Consider the following 16870-nt stretch of genomic DNA (forward strand, 5'->3'; position numbering starts at 1 on the left):
GCATGGCCTGGATCATGCATCAGCTCAGATGACAGAGATTCTCAGGCAACCTCTCCTGTCAAGCCCTCAAGGATGGCCAACTTCAACCTGCCAGCTTATAGTAGGAAAGCAAGGTCCAGAACAGTCAAGTGACTTGCCCCCAAAATTCCTCATGGCAGCTAACATGCTGCCACCAGTTCTACCTGACCTCAGAATCCACACTCTTCTCACTATACCAGAGAAGGCACTAGTCAGTGCTGAGTCATGGAAATGTCCCAGGGAGACAGGGCACCTTGGGGGAACAAACAAAGCCAGAGTCAGGGCTAGAGCCAACCACACCTTTATTAGTTTCTACAGCAGGGCAACCGGAGCCCCTATCTAAAAGGGAATTTTAGCACGCTACTCTGGCTACTGGGCAGGAATGTTAGCATTTCTGCTAGTGACTGGGACAGGATGGGAGAGGAGACTAGAAGGGGACCAAATGAGACTGCTGGGCCACCTTCCGGGAGGCACATGTGGGGCCTCCTGGACTGAGACAAAGATGGATCAGGTCCCAGAGGTGAACACTGCCATCTCTCCCAGAGTGAAGCAAGGGACAGAGCCTGAGATGGTGATAGCCACAGCTATGGATAGAGGGCCAACCTCCTGGGGAGTAGAAAATCATTCATTGATGGAGGCACCAACCTAGGGGCAAGTCACAAATAGAGCTCACCTGGCCCCTAGCAAGGGGACCTCAGGTTCAGCTCAATTGCTGCCCCAAGTACCCTGACATGGAAGGGGCTTTCTGAGCATTGAAGGAACAAGGGACCCAGAAATCTAGTAGTGGGAAGAATGGGGCTAAATTCAGGGAGTGCTGGGGTATTAAAACAGGCAATATGTTCATTATAAGTGCAATCATGAAACTTCCCTCCAAAAGGCTCACATCTCCCCCTTACTCAGCACCTTCTTAGCCTGGAGGACCATCATGATCTGGCCCCTGCCCACACCCTAGCCCAAATGACTCCCTTCCAATTCTTTGGACATGCCATTATGTTTACAGCTCTGGACTCGTGCCAACAACTGCAGTCCTAGCCTACCTTCCTCACTCTTTGCCCTCATACTGTCAAAAGACTGATAATTCCACTTTCTCAAGTGTTTCTTTACTCCTGTTTGCCCCCACCAAGCCTGGAGCTGCCAGAGGAAAGAACCTGATTCTTGTGTCTCCAGTGACTGAGGAACTTGAAGCCCCATGAGTTGCGTTTTCTGTGTCCTGGTGTATTTGGGAGAAACATATTCAAATGTCTATAATGGATTTCTGGAATGTCTAGCAGTAGATAGAAGGATTTTGAGCTATGTTTGTGCCTGGGATAATAGCTTCCAAAGTGGGAGAGGGCTTGGCTAGTGAAAGGTGGGACCAAAGAGACAGGGGGTCTTTTTGGTCTATGCGCAGGGTCCAGGGCTCAGAACCAGCAGGGCGACCACATGAGCGAGCCAAGTGCGGCACCTGTGGCGGCTCCCGCAAGCATGCCCATGGCCAGGGGGGCGCCCGCGCTGTAGCAGGGATCCTCCCGCACCACTACGTGTGTCACTCCAGGCCCTGCGGAGAGAAAACCTGTGAGGGCTGCGGACTTGAGAGAGCAGAGAGATCATCCGCCTCCTTCCACTAGGTCCCCAGCCCACTCTCCAGTCGGAGAAACTGAGGCCTTCAAACAGGAAGGATGCGCGCTCTGTTCCCACGGCTTCTAGTCCCTGGATCTGCTACGGGCGTTCTGGGACCATGGGGTTAGGGTGGACCGGCGAAGAAACCGCGGGGTCTCTTAAGAATCTCTGGACCACACCCGGAGGATGGGCCTTCCCAACCGCTAGACCCTGGAGTGAGGGGAGGCCGCGTCTCCAGCATCAGCCACCAGGGGTCGCTACCAACTCAGGAACGGGTATTACTGGGCAGCCAGCGAATAGGGGCCGGCCTAGGGAAGAGGTCTGCTCCAGAGTGGGGAGGGGCTCTGATCCCAGGGCTGATTTATGGGATGGGGAGGGCCTTGCAGAGGCTCCCGTTGGGAAGGGTGAGGCCTGGTTCCGACTGACAGACGTGGGTGGGGATATAAGCAGGGGCAAGGGCGGGCCAGAGACTTACCCACGTAGGGCGGTCCATAGTAGCTGCGGACATACGTGGTCTCGTGCGCGTTGGGGGGCACCACCTCATAGTAGTCCTGGTACGGGCTGTAGACACGCACCTGGGAAGCCCTGCCTGGTCAGCTGCCAGAGATCTGGGCCAGGCTTTGGTCCCCTACCCCTCACACCTGGTTCACACCCTTCAAGGCCCACAGCGCCACCTCGCCAAATTTAGAAATGGATCTCCAGATACCAGCAATCTCCTGAAGAAAAGCCCCACCTCCCCACAAGACTGTTATCTAAAACTTCAGCTCCCAGTGATGCCATTTTCCTGCCCCCGTTTTCCTACCTAGCCCTCCCCTGATCAAAAATTCTCCTTGGCTCCCTACTTCCTTTGATAGATTTGCTATTATTTGCTAGCAAATAGCAGCTTTCCAGTGGTCACACTTGGAGAAAGCCAATGGATTTCTCTACTCTCCTAGTCATGGAGAGGGGGCCTGGACAAGGCCGAGGAAATAAAAGAGGGTTGTGGAGGAAGGAAAGGAAAGGAAGGATAGAGATGAGAAGTAACTAAAGTATAATTAAGCATCCATCACGTTCCAGGCCCTGAGGGAGGAAATAATATGTTATTTCCTCTCCTCCTTACAGCAGGCATTGTTCTCCACTCTACCATACAGCCAGGGATGTAGGCTCAGAGAACAGTCAGCATTCTCTCTGGGAGGGAGAAATAGAAGTCCACCTTCCCTCCCTCATTAGATTTTTATCAATTCCTCAAAGCCTGACTCAAAGGTCACCCACTCCAGGAAGACCTTCTGGTCTCAGAAAAAATCCTTTCTTCCTGAGTTCTCTGTGACCTACGCTTGTGCCTCGTGTTCCTGGCCTTCCTCCTGATGTCTCCTGCCTGCACCCCTGACGTGAGCTATAGGCAAGGACTTTAATTCATTTGTATTGCCATCAGGGCCTAGTGAATAGCATGGAGTAATGAATATAAGCTGAATTAAACAGAAGTTCCTAATTTCCTAAAAGACCTAAAGTTCCTAAGTTCCTAAAGACCCTCATTTTACCCAAAGGGAACAGACCTGAAGAGGGGGCAGCATCCCCGTCTCTTCTGGCTCCCTCTTCTTAGCCCCTCTGCATCTTGTATTTCTGATCTTTACACCTAAATGGTCCAGGTGGTCCCTTGGAAGCTCAGGTCTCCAAACTTTAATGCATCTCAAAGTGATTCCATCATCCTTCTATCCCCCCCAAACCTGCTCTTGTGTAAATGCTTTTCTGTAAACGCCACCACTGTACACTTAAACCAAGACAGCAGGTTGGCACTTTTGTCTTCACACACATCTCCCACATCACATTATCACCAGATCTCAAAATTTTATCTTCTAAATATGCTCTTCTGTCCATTCTCTTGTCCAGTACCAAGAGAATAAGCCATTGGTTTTGGCATCTTGGAAATTGTGGGTGACCTTGAAAACACTTTTCAGAGGAGTTGTTGGAGGAAGAAGCCAGACTATGGAGGATTGAAGAATGGTTGAGAGGTGAGGGATGGAGTCAACATATCATGACATCTCTTTCAAGAAGTTTGGTTGTAAGGAGGAGTCCTCCAAGTACACCTTGTGATTTCAAATATCTATGCCATTTCTCTTTGATAAGGATGACTTTCTCATCTTTTTCTATTCAACTACCTAACTTGTCTTTCATACTCAACTCAACATATCACTCTCTCTGAACCTCAGGTTTTGTTAGGGCCCCATCTGGGGCACCCACAGCCCTTAGACTTCCCTCATCACAGCACCAACCACTCTGTGGTTTTATTGTTGGTATCCCTGTGAGGTGTTTCTCCCATCATACTTGAGGAAAACACTCTCACCACCACCTGGGTCTAAAAATAGGCCTGACTAGAATATGGCAGGTGTCTAATATATTGAATTTATCTCGAGTCAAATACAGAGTCAGATTGGAACTATAGTTACCCAATTCTTAAGTCCAATTTCAAGTTAGGGACAATGACCAGACCCAGAGCAATGCAGAAGGCTCAGACAAACAAGGCTCAGTCTCAAATGACTTCCCTGCTGTGCTCCTTCCCCAAGGGTGACCCAATAGGGGTTTCTGCTGGGGGTGACCAGGATCTGAGCTCTAAGCCTAGAAGGGACTAAAGCGATCTAAGCTCTCAGATCCCCAATTTTACTGGTTGGGAAGTTGAGGTCCAGAGCCCACACCTGCCCTGAAGTTGCACTGTGAGCCAGTGAGCCTCCCAGGCACTGAAGAAAGTGGAAAACACCACTTCATGTCTCTGTGGGGCATTTGTTTCCATCCTCCACGCCTAAGAGGCCCAGAGGTAAACTCATGTGAGTCACCTGGCAACAGGGCAGGGGACTCCCCAGAGACCTCCCAGACAGACCCTAAGGGTTTGACCCCAGATCCTCTCCCTCTCCGCAGGTCCAGCCCCTTTTGTAGGTGGGGACAGGGTCAGTCAGGTCACAGACAAACAGACCCCTCCCCTCAGAAAAGCTGTTGTACATTAATAATCATTTTACAGTATACAAATATATCAAATCATGGTGTACACCCGAAACTAAGACAATGTTATATGTCAATTATAGCTCAAGAAGACTAGGAAAAAGGACACACAAAAGGGGAAAAAAGGAAAAGCTGTTGTGTATACGTAGGTTTATAGCTTTTAAAATTCTATTTTTAGGCATCTCCACTGTAAACAATTTGTATCCTAGTTTGGGTATGAGGATGTCGTACCCATAGATGCCTTAGAATTCTGGGCTGGGAATCACTGATGAATTAAGTGCTCCCAGTCATGTTAGACAACCTCTCAGAGCCTCAGTCTTCTCGTCTATGAATGAGGGCAGTCCTTCCTACACTGCCCACTCCCAAGGCACAGTGGGAATCCAGCAGAGCCACGCCTGTGCAGCCAGGTGATGCTAGCTCTGCGGGGCTCAGTGGTTTTGCACATCAGAATTGTCTGGAGAAATTTCTGAAACCACAGATTTCCAAGGCGCCACCCCAGAACTACACAAATCAGAGCATCCAGAGGTAGGATCTGAACATTTGCATTAAGTCCTTAAGCGATTCTAACGCACAGCTACATTGAGCGTCACTGTGTCAGAAAAGTTCACAGTTGGCCACAGGTACTCTAACCCAAGCCCCCTCGCTGCACCCACCTCATGCCAGGCTGAGCACTGGGGACAGAGAGAGGATTCGTCCCCAAATCCTGCTTTCTGGAAACACTGGCTGGGGTGTGTGGCAGGGAAACAGACACGGACTAAATTATAATATGCAGTAGTGAGGCCATAACAGGTTTTTTTTTCCTCCTTCCTTTCTCCCTTTCTTCATTCATTCATTTGTCCATTAAGCGAACACTGCCTGAGGCCTTCTTGTGCCCCACCTTCATGCACCAGGAGTAGGAGAGTCAAAATAGACTGCCCCCATCACTGAGCACTCATTGCACACCTGCTGTATACCCAGCACTGTGCCAGGCTCCCAAGGGGCAGAGCTGACCTAACCCGATTCTTGCCTTGAAGGGAGTTCCAGGTCTCGTGGGAGACTAGAGACAGAAGTGAAGGAACTAGAAATCAGGCGGAATGAAGACAGTACCAAGCACAAGTGCGGTGGGAGCAGGTGACAATGCCTGGAGGTTTGGGAAGTCCTCCCTGAGGAGCTGGCGGTCTTTGCGGGGTGTCTTGGAGGATTTTGTCAGGTGAGTAAGGAAAGTAAAGGTCTTTGCAGCAGAGAGGGCATCATATACCAAGGCTGGAGAGAGGAAAAAGGTCTGGCACAGCTGGGAGCAGAGGATAGAGCAGAGCAGTTGGAGCACAGGGGACGAGTGGGACGAGGTGAGCGAGTCTGGCCCAAGCTAGATCCCAGGGGCCTTGAAAGCAGGGTTGGTTGTCCTACGAATGGTTGGGAGCCATGGAATGTTTGTGAGCAGGGAGGGGATGTGGCTGGGCCACTTCGGGAGGCACATCCTGGTGGCCAGAATGGTGGTAGGGAGGGCTGAACCAGCACTTACCCAGATCCGCCTCTCAACCTTACAGGGGCTCCACGAGCGGGTCACACACCTGACCTTGGGGCAAACCCGGCGGCTCCTGGGAGGGACGGTGGCTCCAGCTGGGGCCTGCTCAAGCCACAGAAACCCAAGAAGGGGAGGAAGGGGGGGTGTCAGAGGCCCTCTACATCTGGAGAGACTCAAAGCTCCTCATAGGCCCTAGCAAAGCCCTCTGCCAGCTGGGCAAGGGAACGGCTATCCTCTTCTTCTTCAGCCCATGGTGATGGTGGGGGGCTCAGAAGAGGTGGTGAAATTGCCAAAGTTACACAGAGAAGGATCAGTAGTGTCTTTCCAGAACTGGCCCACCTTCACCTGTTCCAGGCCGCTGAGGCTCCCAGTCTCCAGGGAGTACAGATAGCTCCGATCACTGACCCATCCACCTGCACCCATCACCCATGACTGTGCCCCCCACCCCTGTGTTCCCTGGAACAGCCAGAGTCAGGGGCTCCTCCAGGAACCTCCACCCTGTGTAGGGTATAAACCTGCAGGATGTAGAGGGACGAAGCAGAGGTCACTCCTATGTAGGTACAGGACAGACAGACACAGGCGTGAACACTCAGAGGTGGGCAGACGCTGGTACAAAGACACAGAGGCACAAATACACCCAGTTCGAGCAAGCCTAGGGACCAGAGGGAGGTGTGCGTGTACGTGCGTGTAGAGCGGTGGGAGGTGGAGTGGAGGTCGGAGCAGAGAGATGGAGGAAGCAGAGCAGCAGGAAGGTGGGCGCAGAGAAGGGACAGGCAGCTTCATAGAGTCACAGAGTGCAGACGGCCAGCCCTCAACTCCTTCTTTCTGACCCTCTTGGGTGGGACGACGGGTCTGCCCTGCCTCAGCCAGATTTGGAGCTCAGAGCCAGGTAACTCTACCCAGCTGACCACCACCCCAGCCTCCTCTTATTCAGCCTCTACCCAGAGCCTGAGTCTGCTCCCCAAAGCCTGACCACAGCCCCCCTGCTTAATGCCCTTTATAGTTCCCCACAGCCCTCGGGATAAAGTTCACTTCCTTCCTGGACTTCAAGGCGTTTGTGATGTGGCTCCTCAGAGGTCACGTCTCCTATTTCTTTCCCTCCACGCTTTATCCTCCAGCCAGGCCAGACTCCTGGCCTTTAGACGTACGTGTGTGCACATACACATTGGCACATACCACTTACCCACCTTTGCTCATGTAGCTCCTTCAGTGGCTAATTCCCTTCCCTCAAAATCTCACTGACCTAGGTTCCAATACAGGTTCTTTCACTGATTTACGACCATAAGACTTTGGACAAGCCAATTCCCCTCTGAACCTCAGCTCCCCTATCTGTAAAATGGGACTAAGAATACCAGCCCCTCCTCTTTCTTATTGAAGATTAACTGATACAGTGGATGCTAGGTCCTCAAGCACAATGCCCAGCCCTCAGCAGGCGGACGCTGAGGGAGCTTCTAAATGCGTTCCAGTCTTCCCTGCCACTTCCCAGCAGACTTTTTCTCCAGATGAGAAGGGGCTCTACTGCCACAGGTAGAAGGAGCAGGCACAGAGTCTGGGGTCAGGCAGATGGGGGCTGAGGCCAGGCTGGGCCACCTTAGAGCTGGGGGCTTTGGGCAGCTCCTCAAAACCTCACCTCCATCAGTCACTGAGCTCTGTTGACTCCACCTCCTAAATGTGTCTTGCCCTCATCAGCTTGTCTCTGCCAGCAAGGCCGTAGTCCAGACCCCCAGCCAGATGCCTTGCACCTGTCCCAGCCTTCTAACAGATCTCTGGGCATCCACTTTGACCTTCTTCAGTCCATTCCCTACCTAGCAGCCAGACTATCTTTTTAAAACTACAAGTCTGGTCTTTTTAAAACTTTCAATGACTTCCAGTGTTCTCAGCAGAAACTACTCTCCTTAACGCAGCTTTTCGTGCCTGGCCTGCTAACCCTCCTTCTCCAGCTGCTCTCTAGCACCCTGAGCTGCAGTCACCCCAGCCTTCCTTCTGTTTGTCAACTTGCCAACATCATAACCTTTCCCAGGGCCCTTGCACCTGCAGCTCCCTCTGCCTGGAAGGCTGTTCCCTTCACCCCACCCCTTTCACCCAGTTGATCTCTGTTATCCTTCAGGTCTCATCTTAAGCCTTGTCTGGACTCCCACCTGGATCAGGCCATCACGGTGGATGCACACTGAATGCACTCTGCCGTCTCTGTCTGAGCAGCTCCCATCACTGCGGTGGAACCACTAACTCTAACTTGTGACTTCACATCTAGCTCCCCACTAGGCTGAGTCCAGGAGGGCAGGGCCCACATCTCCTCTGCTACCTTCTGATTATGGTCCTTGGCACAGTGCCTGGCACATTAGTAGGAACTCAGTAAATATTTGTTATGTGAATAAATAAAGCTCAACCTTTTCATCTGCAGAGGGAACAATAATCCCAACCGCACAGGAAGGCTGTGAGAGTAGCTGGTATTACAACTATACCACACCTGACACATAATAGTTGCTGAATAAAAGATAATTCCTTTCCTCCTGCTCACATGCCACCCCCTTCAACAAGCCTTCTTGGAGGCCTCTCTCTCCCTCCTCCAAATATTTTGGTGAATACCTTTTATTCACCCATTGGCCGTCTTCTGTCCTTTTCCACTTGGGACTCAGGTCCTCTGAGTCTGCACAAGACTATTCACTCACATATATGGAAACTGAGAATTGCTGGCAGGTGGAGACTAAGTCTGAGTCACCCATGATTCCATGGCAAGTAGCGGTGGGGAGGAGACAGGGAAGGAAGGGGGCTCACCGGCGTGGAGTTGGCCTCCAGCAGTGCCGTCTTCCACGCTCTGCAATGCAAACCCACGAGACCATGAGGGGGAGTGCAGGAGAAGGGAGACTGGGCCCCACATTTTAGACTTTCCTCCCCTACCCCGCCTCTAGCCCCAATCCCTTGTGAAGGAGGAGGTCCTCTTCACTCCCTTGGGAAGACAAAGGGCACCCCCTCAGCTGCCCCAGTCACAGAGACAAGCCCCCAGCTGAGCTGCTGCAGTTCTATAACTCTTTCTTATTCCATAGTCTCTTCACCGCTGGGGAGATTCCAGTTTTCCCATCTAGACAAAAGACAGCTGGGCTTGGGTGGTCTTTTAGTGGTTCAGATTCTGACATGCCTAGGCTGGTCCTCTGGCTGCAGCCTACCTCCACATCCCAAACCTACAAACTTGGTTCCCCTACACTCTGACCCCAGAGCCCCGGGAATGCCTAGTGGACACTGGACAATTGAGCCTTTGTTGGTTGCCATGGCACCTGGCTGGGGTGGACAAGGAGGCTCTGTGCTTTGTCTACCCCGAGCTCGGCTTCCCCTGCTCCCACACATCCCATCTCTTTCACTCTCCTACAGCATGAAGGCCAACTGACCCTCTGCCAGAGAGTAGGAAGGGAAAGAATGTGAGTGAGCAAAAGGCGCCTGAGGAAGACACACCCAGGCTCTCGCAGTATGGACCTGCATCCAACACAGGGCGCCCCACGGGCTACATGTTAGGCATGCTAGGGTCCATCCCTCAGATCAGAGTACCCCCACCCCAGGCCATCTTCTAAGAAGCGAGTGAGAGGAGAGCTCTCTGAAGATGCCACAGGGCCGTGTGTTCCTGTGTATCACCCCAAGTGAGGGCTTACCTCAGAGGCTGTTAGATACCTGACCCTGAGGAATGACCAGGGGCCACACCTGAGGCAGCTGTGCACACACTGCTCCCCACAACAGCCTTGAATTCATCATGGACCATGTCAGGAGTTTACTGGATACCACACCAATCACCGTGAGTCATTCAAACCCACTCTGCCCAGCCTCCACTGAACCACCATGCTCACTGGTCTTTGTCCCGCTTTCCTACCTTTAGGGTGCTAGCGGCTCAATGAGGAGGAAGTCATTGGTCATGTTCCCGAGATACCACCCCATCCTCTCCTGGGAGTGACTCACATGGCGTCATCTCTGGTCTCAGCACACAGGTGCAGGCGGGAGCCCTCCCGAAGGTTCACAGTCAGCAGGCCATCTCGGCTCCGGCCTTCTGGGGGCTGCACATCTAAAGGCGGACACACACGTATGGGGTTTCCACAGGGCACAGGCCCCGAGTCTCCCCAACAAACCGGGAACAAGAACAGGAACTGACTTCTCTGGGTCCTGTTAACTGGCCACTGCTGACCTCCTCTGATCTCACATACTTTCCTTGGGATTTTACTCAACTCTTTAGACCCTTCCACCTTTCCGCATTGCCTGCTTCCCTAGCTAGGTACATCTCTCTCCCATTTTCCCTGTTATAATTATGACCTGAGCCTTGGTCAGGGATATTTGCTGGGTAACTCTGAGCCAGTCACTTAACTTCTCTGAGCCTTCTTATTTCATTTCATTTTTTCCCATTCCTAGCACTGGAAAGGGCAGGAACTGGGTCTGACTCACCTCTGTGAACCTAGCATAGGGCCCAGGTTCAGCACAGGCACCCCACTCCAGTACTCTTGCCTGGAAAATCCCATGGACGGAGGAGCCTGGTAGGCTGCAGTCCATGGGGTCACGAAAAGTCGGACACGACTGAGCGACTTCCCTTTCACTTTTCACTTTCATGCATTGGAGAAGGAAATGGCAACCCACTCCAGTGTTCTTGCCTGGAGAGTCCCAGGGATGGGGGAGCCTGGTGGGCTGCCGTCTATGGGGTCACACAGAGTCGGACACCACTGAAGTGACTTAGCAGCAGCAGCAGCAGCAGGAACTCAGGAAGGAACTCATTTCTTAACTCACACCACATGAATTGGATTTGATAGAGGCCCAGAAGCTGTCTGTGGAAGGCCTCTGAAAGCTGCAAAGAGCCTTCCACCTGAGAATGGCAGGTGTTCTCAGACACAGTGGGAGGGCCGAGCCTGTAGTCACAGAGAGAAAGAGGCTCACCATGACACTCTTGGCCGATCTTTATGTCGCGGACGTTGAAATGGATGAGCACGCGATCCTCCTCATCCTGGGCAGTCTCATCGTGGTAGTAGCCCAGGGTCCCATCCAGCCACAAGGCAAACCAGTTCCGCTTCCAGCGGCGGAGGATGGAGCCTGTGTGATATTCCAGACCCACAATACGGGCTGATCACAGAGCCTGAGTGGGGGTAGGAGCCGTGGATGGGCTCCCAGCATCCCCTTATCCCCAGCCCCCAGTGTTGTAATCACCCCTTCCTTGTCTGTCTGCTCCCTGAAATGACGGCAGGGCCTCTCTCTGTCATTGCCTCCCATTGGGCCTAACAACATAGTCAAGGCTCCATACATGTGCTGAATGGTAAATGAATGATCTGATTCCTTCCTTGGGGGAGGCTGGAAATCTTTTAAGTATCTCAAGACATGTGATAGGAACACCTCCACATGTCCAACTGAACATGTTTAAGTTCATGTCCAATTGAACATTTGTTTCTATATGTACAGTTTGTCAGAGAAAAAGCATTAAGTTGTTTTTGTATGAATGCAGAATAGGATTTATGCAAGAATTAATAGAAAACTAGTCGTCACAGGCTTGCCTTAAGGAAACCTTCAGTTTCCATTGCATCCATTCTGCTGAGGGTTGTACAGTTATTGTGTACTTTAAAAACAAAGGCCCCGGGGGACAGTCATTTGTGTAGTGTCTGTTTCTTCTGCCAAATGGAGAGCAGAGGGATTGTCCATAGCTCACCTCACGGGTCCTAGAACCCAGCAGGATCTGGACTCAGTGTTTGCTGGACTGAATGAACTGAGGATGGGTCATGGGGTATCGGGGAGCTCCTAGCCCAGGACAGCTCTTATTCAGACCATGACTCTGCTCAGAGGTGGATCTGGAAGCCCGATCCCTAGCTGTAGACATTTCGAGACTGGAAATCTTAACAGGAAAGGGTAAAGACTAAGAGAGCTTCTTAGAACTTTACAAATTCTGAAGAACAGAGGCATTTTTCATTTTGTTCTGTGCCTTGTTCTGTGGCTAGCCCTGGGCCACAGAGGGTTAAACCCAGTCCCTGCACCTGGGGCGCTCACAGTCTGGAGACAGTATAGGTAGGGGACTGGCGAGGCCCACAGGTAAGGACGGTGAAGTATTGATCAGTGCTACAAGAGGGGTATGTGTGAGGCACTGGGAACAGAAAAGAGAGCTGCTAACCCAGCTTGGTGCTACAGCAGGGGCTGGGGTGGGGAGCAGAGAAAAGGCAGAGAAAGCTCTTTTCAGAAAGGGACACCTGAGCTGGATCTTGAAAAACAAGTAGTTTACTAAGCAGCCAGGAATGTGAAGGACATTCCCAGCAGAGAGAAGAGTATGGACAAAGGAGGGAAGGATAAAAAGGGCATGGTTTCTTGAGAGAAGGGTTCACTGTGCAGCTCCAACAGGCCACTTCCCTCACCCCTGGCCCCAGATAAGGTACAGGATGGACAGGGCTTGGCCCAGGGTCACTCACTCTGTCTCCACAGCCAGCCGCCCCTCACCAGGGCCATTTCCTCAAAAGGACTTTCCAGGGTGGAGTCAGGCGGAACCTGTCAGGGGGATCACAGACTTCATCAGCTGCTCCACAAAGGCTCCCCTGAGAAAGCCCCCGCCCCGGTCCTCCCTGGGGGAGCCACTGAGGAAAGGCTTAAGGGAGTGTGGATAAACAAACAAGGGCAAGCCTGTCTGTCTCCTCTCCATTCTTGGCTCCAGGCACATAATGAGAGCACTGTGCTTGTGGGGTCAGCAGGGCAGCCGCACTTTGCAATGGGGTGGGGGTGGGGGTCAGAAGCTTGGATTCCAATCTCATCCCCATAACCTTGACCAAGTCCCTTTTCCCAGCCTCCACATCTAGATCTGTAAAAGGGTATCCATCAGGCAGGTAGAGACTGGAGTGAGGAACTCTGAAAATGTTAGAAACCCTGGAATATTGAAATGCTGGCTGCAGATAATAGTAGAATCATGGCAGTGAACAAGGGACTTTCATGATAAGAAAGCCCTCCTCACATTTGAACCCCACCAGGGTTTCCCAGGTGGCTCGGTGGTAAAGAATCCATCTGCCAATGCAGGAGACGAGGAGATGCAGGTTTGATTCCTGGGTCAGGAAGATCCCCTGGAGTAGGAAATGGCAACCCACTCCAGTATTCTTGCCTGGAAAATTCCATGGACAGAGAAACTTGGTGGGCTACAGTCCCTGGGGGTCGCAAAGAGTCAGACACGCCTGAGCACACACACACAAAGAACCGATTTACAAAGTGCACAGAATAATAGTTCAACAGCAACTATGATTTATCGAGCACTATATGCCAGGTATACTTCTAAAGTGGTTTCATCTATTACCTCACAATATTCCTTGTTATTTTCAGGAAACTGGGGCCTGGAGAGGTCCAGTCACTTGCACAGATCTTCTTGATTAGTAAGCAGTGGAGCCAGGATTCACACCCAGCAGTCCTGTCTTCTAAGCATTATCCCAGTAGGAGTTTTTAAAACTCCCAAATATCCAGCCCATATCCCATAACAATAAAATCAGAATGTCTGAGGGCAGGAGGTAAGCACTGATAGTCTTCAAAGACCCACAGGTGAGTCAATGTACAATTTGGGCCCCACTGCAACTCTGTCCAGTACTTGTGTGATGGAGCTTGGATTGGAATCCAAGTGCCCTCCCCACTAACACACCTGTTGTTGCGTAGCACAAGGGCTGGCTGGCACACCTGGGGTGGAAGGCCCGGCCTTGTGCCTGCTTCTCCGGCCGCTCCCTCCCATCTTCACGCTCTGACATAGGTCAGACAAGAAGGCCAGGTGTAAACTCCCTCTTCAGCCCCCCTTAATGAACCCACCTGTCTACACCTGTTGCGGTGCTGCTGCCAAAACGGCCGGTTACTTGATGCTGCTGCCGCCCAACCCGCTGCGCCTGCGCTCTGAGTGCCCCAGAGTGCCTGGGGCAATTCACTCTCCCCGCTGCAGCCCAGAGCCTAGCTGCCTCGGGGCCCCACCCCCACGGAGGGGGCGGGGCGTGTAGCGACGGGCTGACAGGAGTCCTTCTGGGACTTGTAGTCTGCAGGCCTAGACCTGGGACCTATACAGCCTCTCGTGAGAGGTAGCCCTGTGCCCACTCGGAGCACAGGTGAGAGGCTGCATCTGTGATTTTATTTTGCTATTGTCATTATGTTGTCCATTCATTTAGCATGAAATACTTTTCCCCAAGAATCTTGAGCTCTAATTTTCTGGAAAAATGTAAAACTAAAGGGAGAAAACCAGGCTCCTAGTTTTGCCATGTTTTCTTGATACTCAGTTTGTGCCTGGCACTGGGCATTAGTAGAAGGCACAAAGAAATATCCGACAAGCCCCTTCATTTCCCAGTTTCCAGTCTGGGAAACACACAAAGTACAGTGTTTATGTTCCAACATAAACACACAAAGTAGAGTATGATCTGACAATGGGAAAGAAGAGTTTGACTTTGATCAAGAGGTTCAGGAAGGCTTCCCAGAGGAGGCTGCAGGGTCTTGAAGGATGAGTATGAGTGTCTCATCACTTTATGGCAAATAGAAGGGAAAAAATGGAAACAGAGATTTTATTTTCCTGGGCTCCAAAATCACTGTGGACGGTGACTGCAACCATGAAATTAAAAGACACTTGCTCCTTGGAAGAAAAGCTATGACAAACCTAGATAGCATATTCAAAAGCAGAGACATCACTTTGCCAACAAAGGTCCATCTAGTCAAAGCTATGGTTTTTCCAGTAGTCATGTACAGATGTGAGAGTTGGACCATGAAGAGGGCTGAGTGCCCAAGAATTGATGCTTTCAAATTGTGGTACCAAAGAAGACTCTTGAGAGTCTCTTGGACAGCAAGAAGATCAAACCAGTCAATCCTATGGGAAATCAGTCCTGAATATTCATTGGAAGGACTGATGCTGAAGCTGAAGCTCCGATAATTTGGTCACCTGATGGGAAGACAGAACTCACTGGAAAAGACCCTGATGCTGAGAAAGATTGAGGGCAGGAGAAGGGGTCAACAAAGGATGAGATGGTTGGATGGTATCATCAACTCAATGGACATGAGTTTCAGCAGCCTCCAGAAGATAGTGAAGGACTGGGAAGCCTGGAGTGCTGCAGTCCATGGGGTCGCAAAGAGTTGGACATGACTGAGTGACTGAACAACAATGAGCATCTAGTATTTCAGTGTTTGGAAAGCAGAGTGCAGGGGTTGGGGTGGGAGGGCATGGGGATCGGTGGGTGATGAAGCTGTAGGGGTTGCAAGGATGTAACATGAAGGCCTTGGAAGACAGGCTCAGGAGCCTGGGCCTTTTATGACATAGTGACTGGAGCTTGGGGTTGGGTGAGGAGCTAGGTGGTACAATTTGTGGCCTGGAAAGGTATTTCTAGGACACTCAAAAATGGACTGAAAGGGGCCCAACTAGAAAGAGAAGACTATTTATCTACCACCACGGTCTGTTCCTCCAGGATCATTTCCTTGAATAGTTCAACCCCACAAAGCCCCACCTAGGGGCTGATCCAGGATGTCATTCGAGAGAAGATAGACTGTCCAGGCCTGTACGATCCCTTGAGAACAGAACCCACCCTGCCCTGGGTCCTTTGTCCTGTCCCAGAGACCTCTCTCTTACCGGAGCTGCAGGACTCATGGTTCCTGGGCCGTCAGAGCAGCATTTCCCAGAAGGCTCCTGCAGGGGGGCATATCCCTAAGAGCCTTGGAGATAAGGGGATCAGGAAGGCGCTACCAAGTGGAGACCGGAAGGGGGTGGCAAAAGGGGGCCCACAGCTCCCAGAGAAAGCCGTCCTTTCTCTCCAGTCCGCTCCCCAAGCTCACCGGAGGACCCCCTATTTGACCTTCAGTTCGCTGGATAACAAGTCATCTATGATTCGGAGGTGGTGTTGCGCTAGCCTCGATAAGATTCCCGGGGTGGGAGGCGGGGCTCGCCCTCCCCTCTCGGTCGGGGGCGGGACTAAATGTTCCTTCAGCCGGGCTTGACCGTGCAGTCACCCCGGTCCTGGAGACACGGCTTGGCTCTTTAAGCTTCCCCGTCTTGCTCCTGTAATCCCGACCTCAGCTAACCCTGTACCTCGGCCCTTCGTGCAGTGCACGCCTTGCTGAGGGATCCACCAGGGCTGATCCTACTTGCCCCGGAGCTCATCCCCTCGTGCAACCCCAGAAATCAGTTCTCCCAAATCACGCTTTGCATCCCTGTGTCCTGGATGGACCATCCCACCCCTACCTTTTCCAGACTACAGTTGCCGCCTCTTCCGTAGAATGATGGAAGGGAGGAAGGGAAGGGTGAAGCTGACCTCAGAGAATCTGGGTGCTGCTTCTCTTCCCAGCTCTCCTTGCTCCCCTGGGGTGGCTCCTTCATAGAAGGATGGTGTGAGGGAACAGTGCAGACAGCTCCAAAATTACCTTCTCTGGATTTAGTAACAGATGAAAAGAGAAGATTTTCCAGCATCATTGTGGAATTCATAAGAAGGTCTCCCTATTCCCCAGCCAAAGAGGGGGTGCTATGACAAGAAAAAAGGGAAGGGATGCTTGACAAACTAAAACCACAGATTCCACTACAAATTCTAAACGCAGCATGTGTGTTAACCGCTCAGTCATATCCGACTCTTCACGACCCCGTGGACTGTAGTCCGCCAGGCTCCTCTGTCCGTGGAATTCTCCAGGGAAGAATACCGGAGTGGGTTGCCGTTTTTGTCTCCAGGTGATCTTCCCGACCCAGGGATCCAACCCGCGTCTGCCGCATAACGCAGCATGACCTGACATCAATCTCTGAAATGCTGGTCAATGACTCTCTTTGAGAACCTGATAAATGTATTCTGCCCAGGAAAAAATACA

The 16870-nt window shown here is 51.7% G+C and overlaps 1 protein-coding gene across 5 annotated transcripts; it reads right to left on the minus strand.

Annotated features, from left to right (window-relative positions):
- Positions 1–303: 303 nt before the first annotated feature.
- Positions 304–15724, minus strand: PLEKHB1 (pleckstrin homology domain containing B1). 5 transcript variants are annotated; one of them, XM_006073328.4, is made up of 8 exons: positions 15651–15724; positions 12502–12577; positions 10994–11146; positions 10034–10136; positions 8867–8906; positions 6089–6193; positions 2093–2192; positions 304–1555 (listed from the first exon to the last, which is right to left on the minus strand). In XM_006073328.4, the coding sequence occupies exons 1-8, from the start codon at positions 15666–15668 to the stop codon at positions 1419–1421; spliced, it is 732 nt and encodes a 243-aa protein (XP_006073390.1). In that variant the 5' UTR covers positions 15669–15724; the 3' UTR covers positions 304–1418. The 5 variants fall into 5 exon arrangements, with proteins under 5 accessions (XP_006073390.1, XP_006073393.1, XP_044785320.1 ...); XM_006073331.4 differs by lacking the exon at positions 6089–6193 and having other exon boundaries at positions 15651–15721; XM_044929385.2 differs by lacking the exons at positions 6089–6193; positions 15651–15724 and adding an exon at positions 13865–14022.
- Positions 15725–16870: the final 1146 nt, after the last annotated feature.

This window comes from Bubalus bubalis, chromosome 16, assembly GCF_019923935.1.
Source record: "Bubalus bubalis isolate 160015118507 breed Murrah chromosome 16, NDDB_SH_1, whole genome shotgun sequence".
NCBI lineage: Eukaryota > Metazoa > Chordata > Mammalia > Artiodactyla > Bovidae > Bubalus > Bubalus bubalis.

Bases quoted from the DNA above. Each gene is read 5' to 3' on its own strand.
- PLEKHB1 (XM_006073328.4), bottom strand. The intron at 11,147-12,501 runs GTGAGTGACCCT...AATATCACACAG, and splicing joins CGGCTGGCTGTGGAGACAGA to GCTCCATCCTCCGCCGCTGG. The intron at 2,193-6,088 runs GTAAGTGCTGGT...AGGGCTTCCCAG, and splicing joins AGGTTGAGAGGCGGATCTGG to GTGCGTGTCTACAGCCCGTA.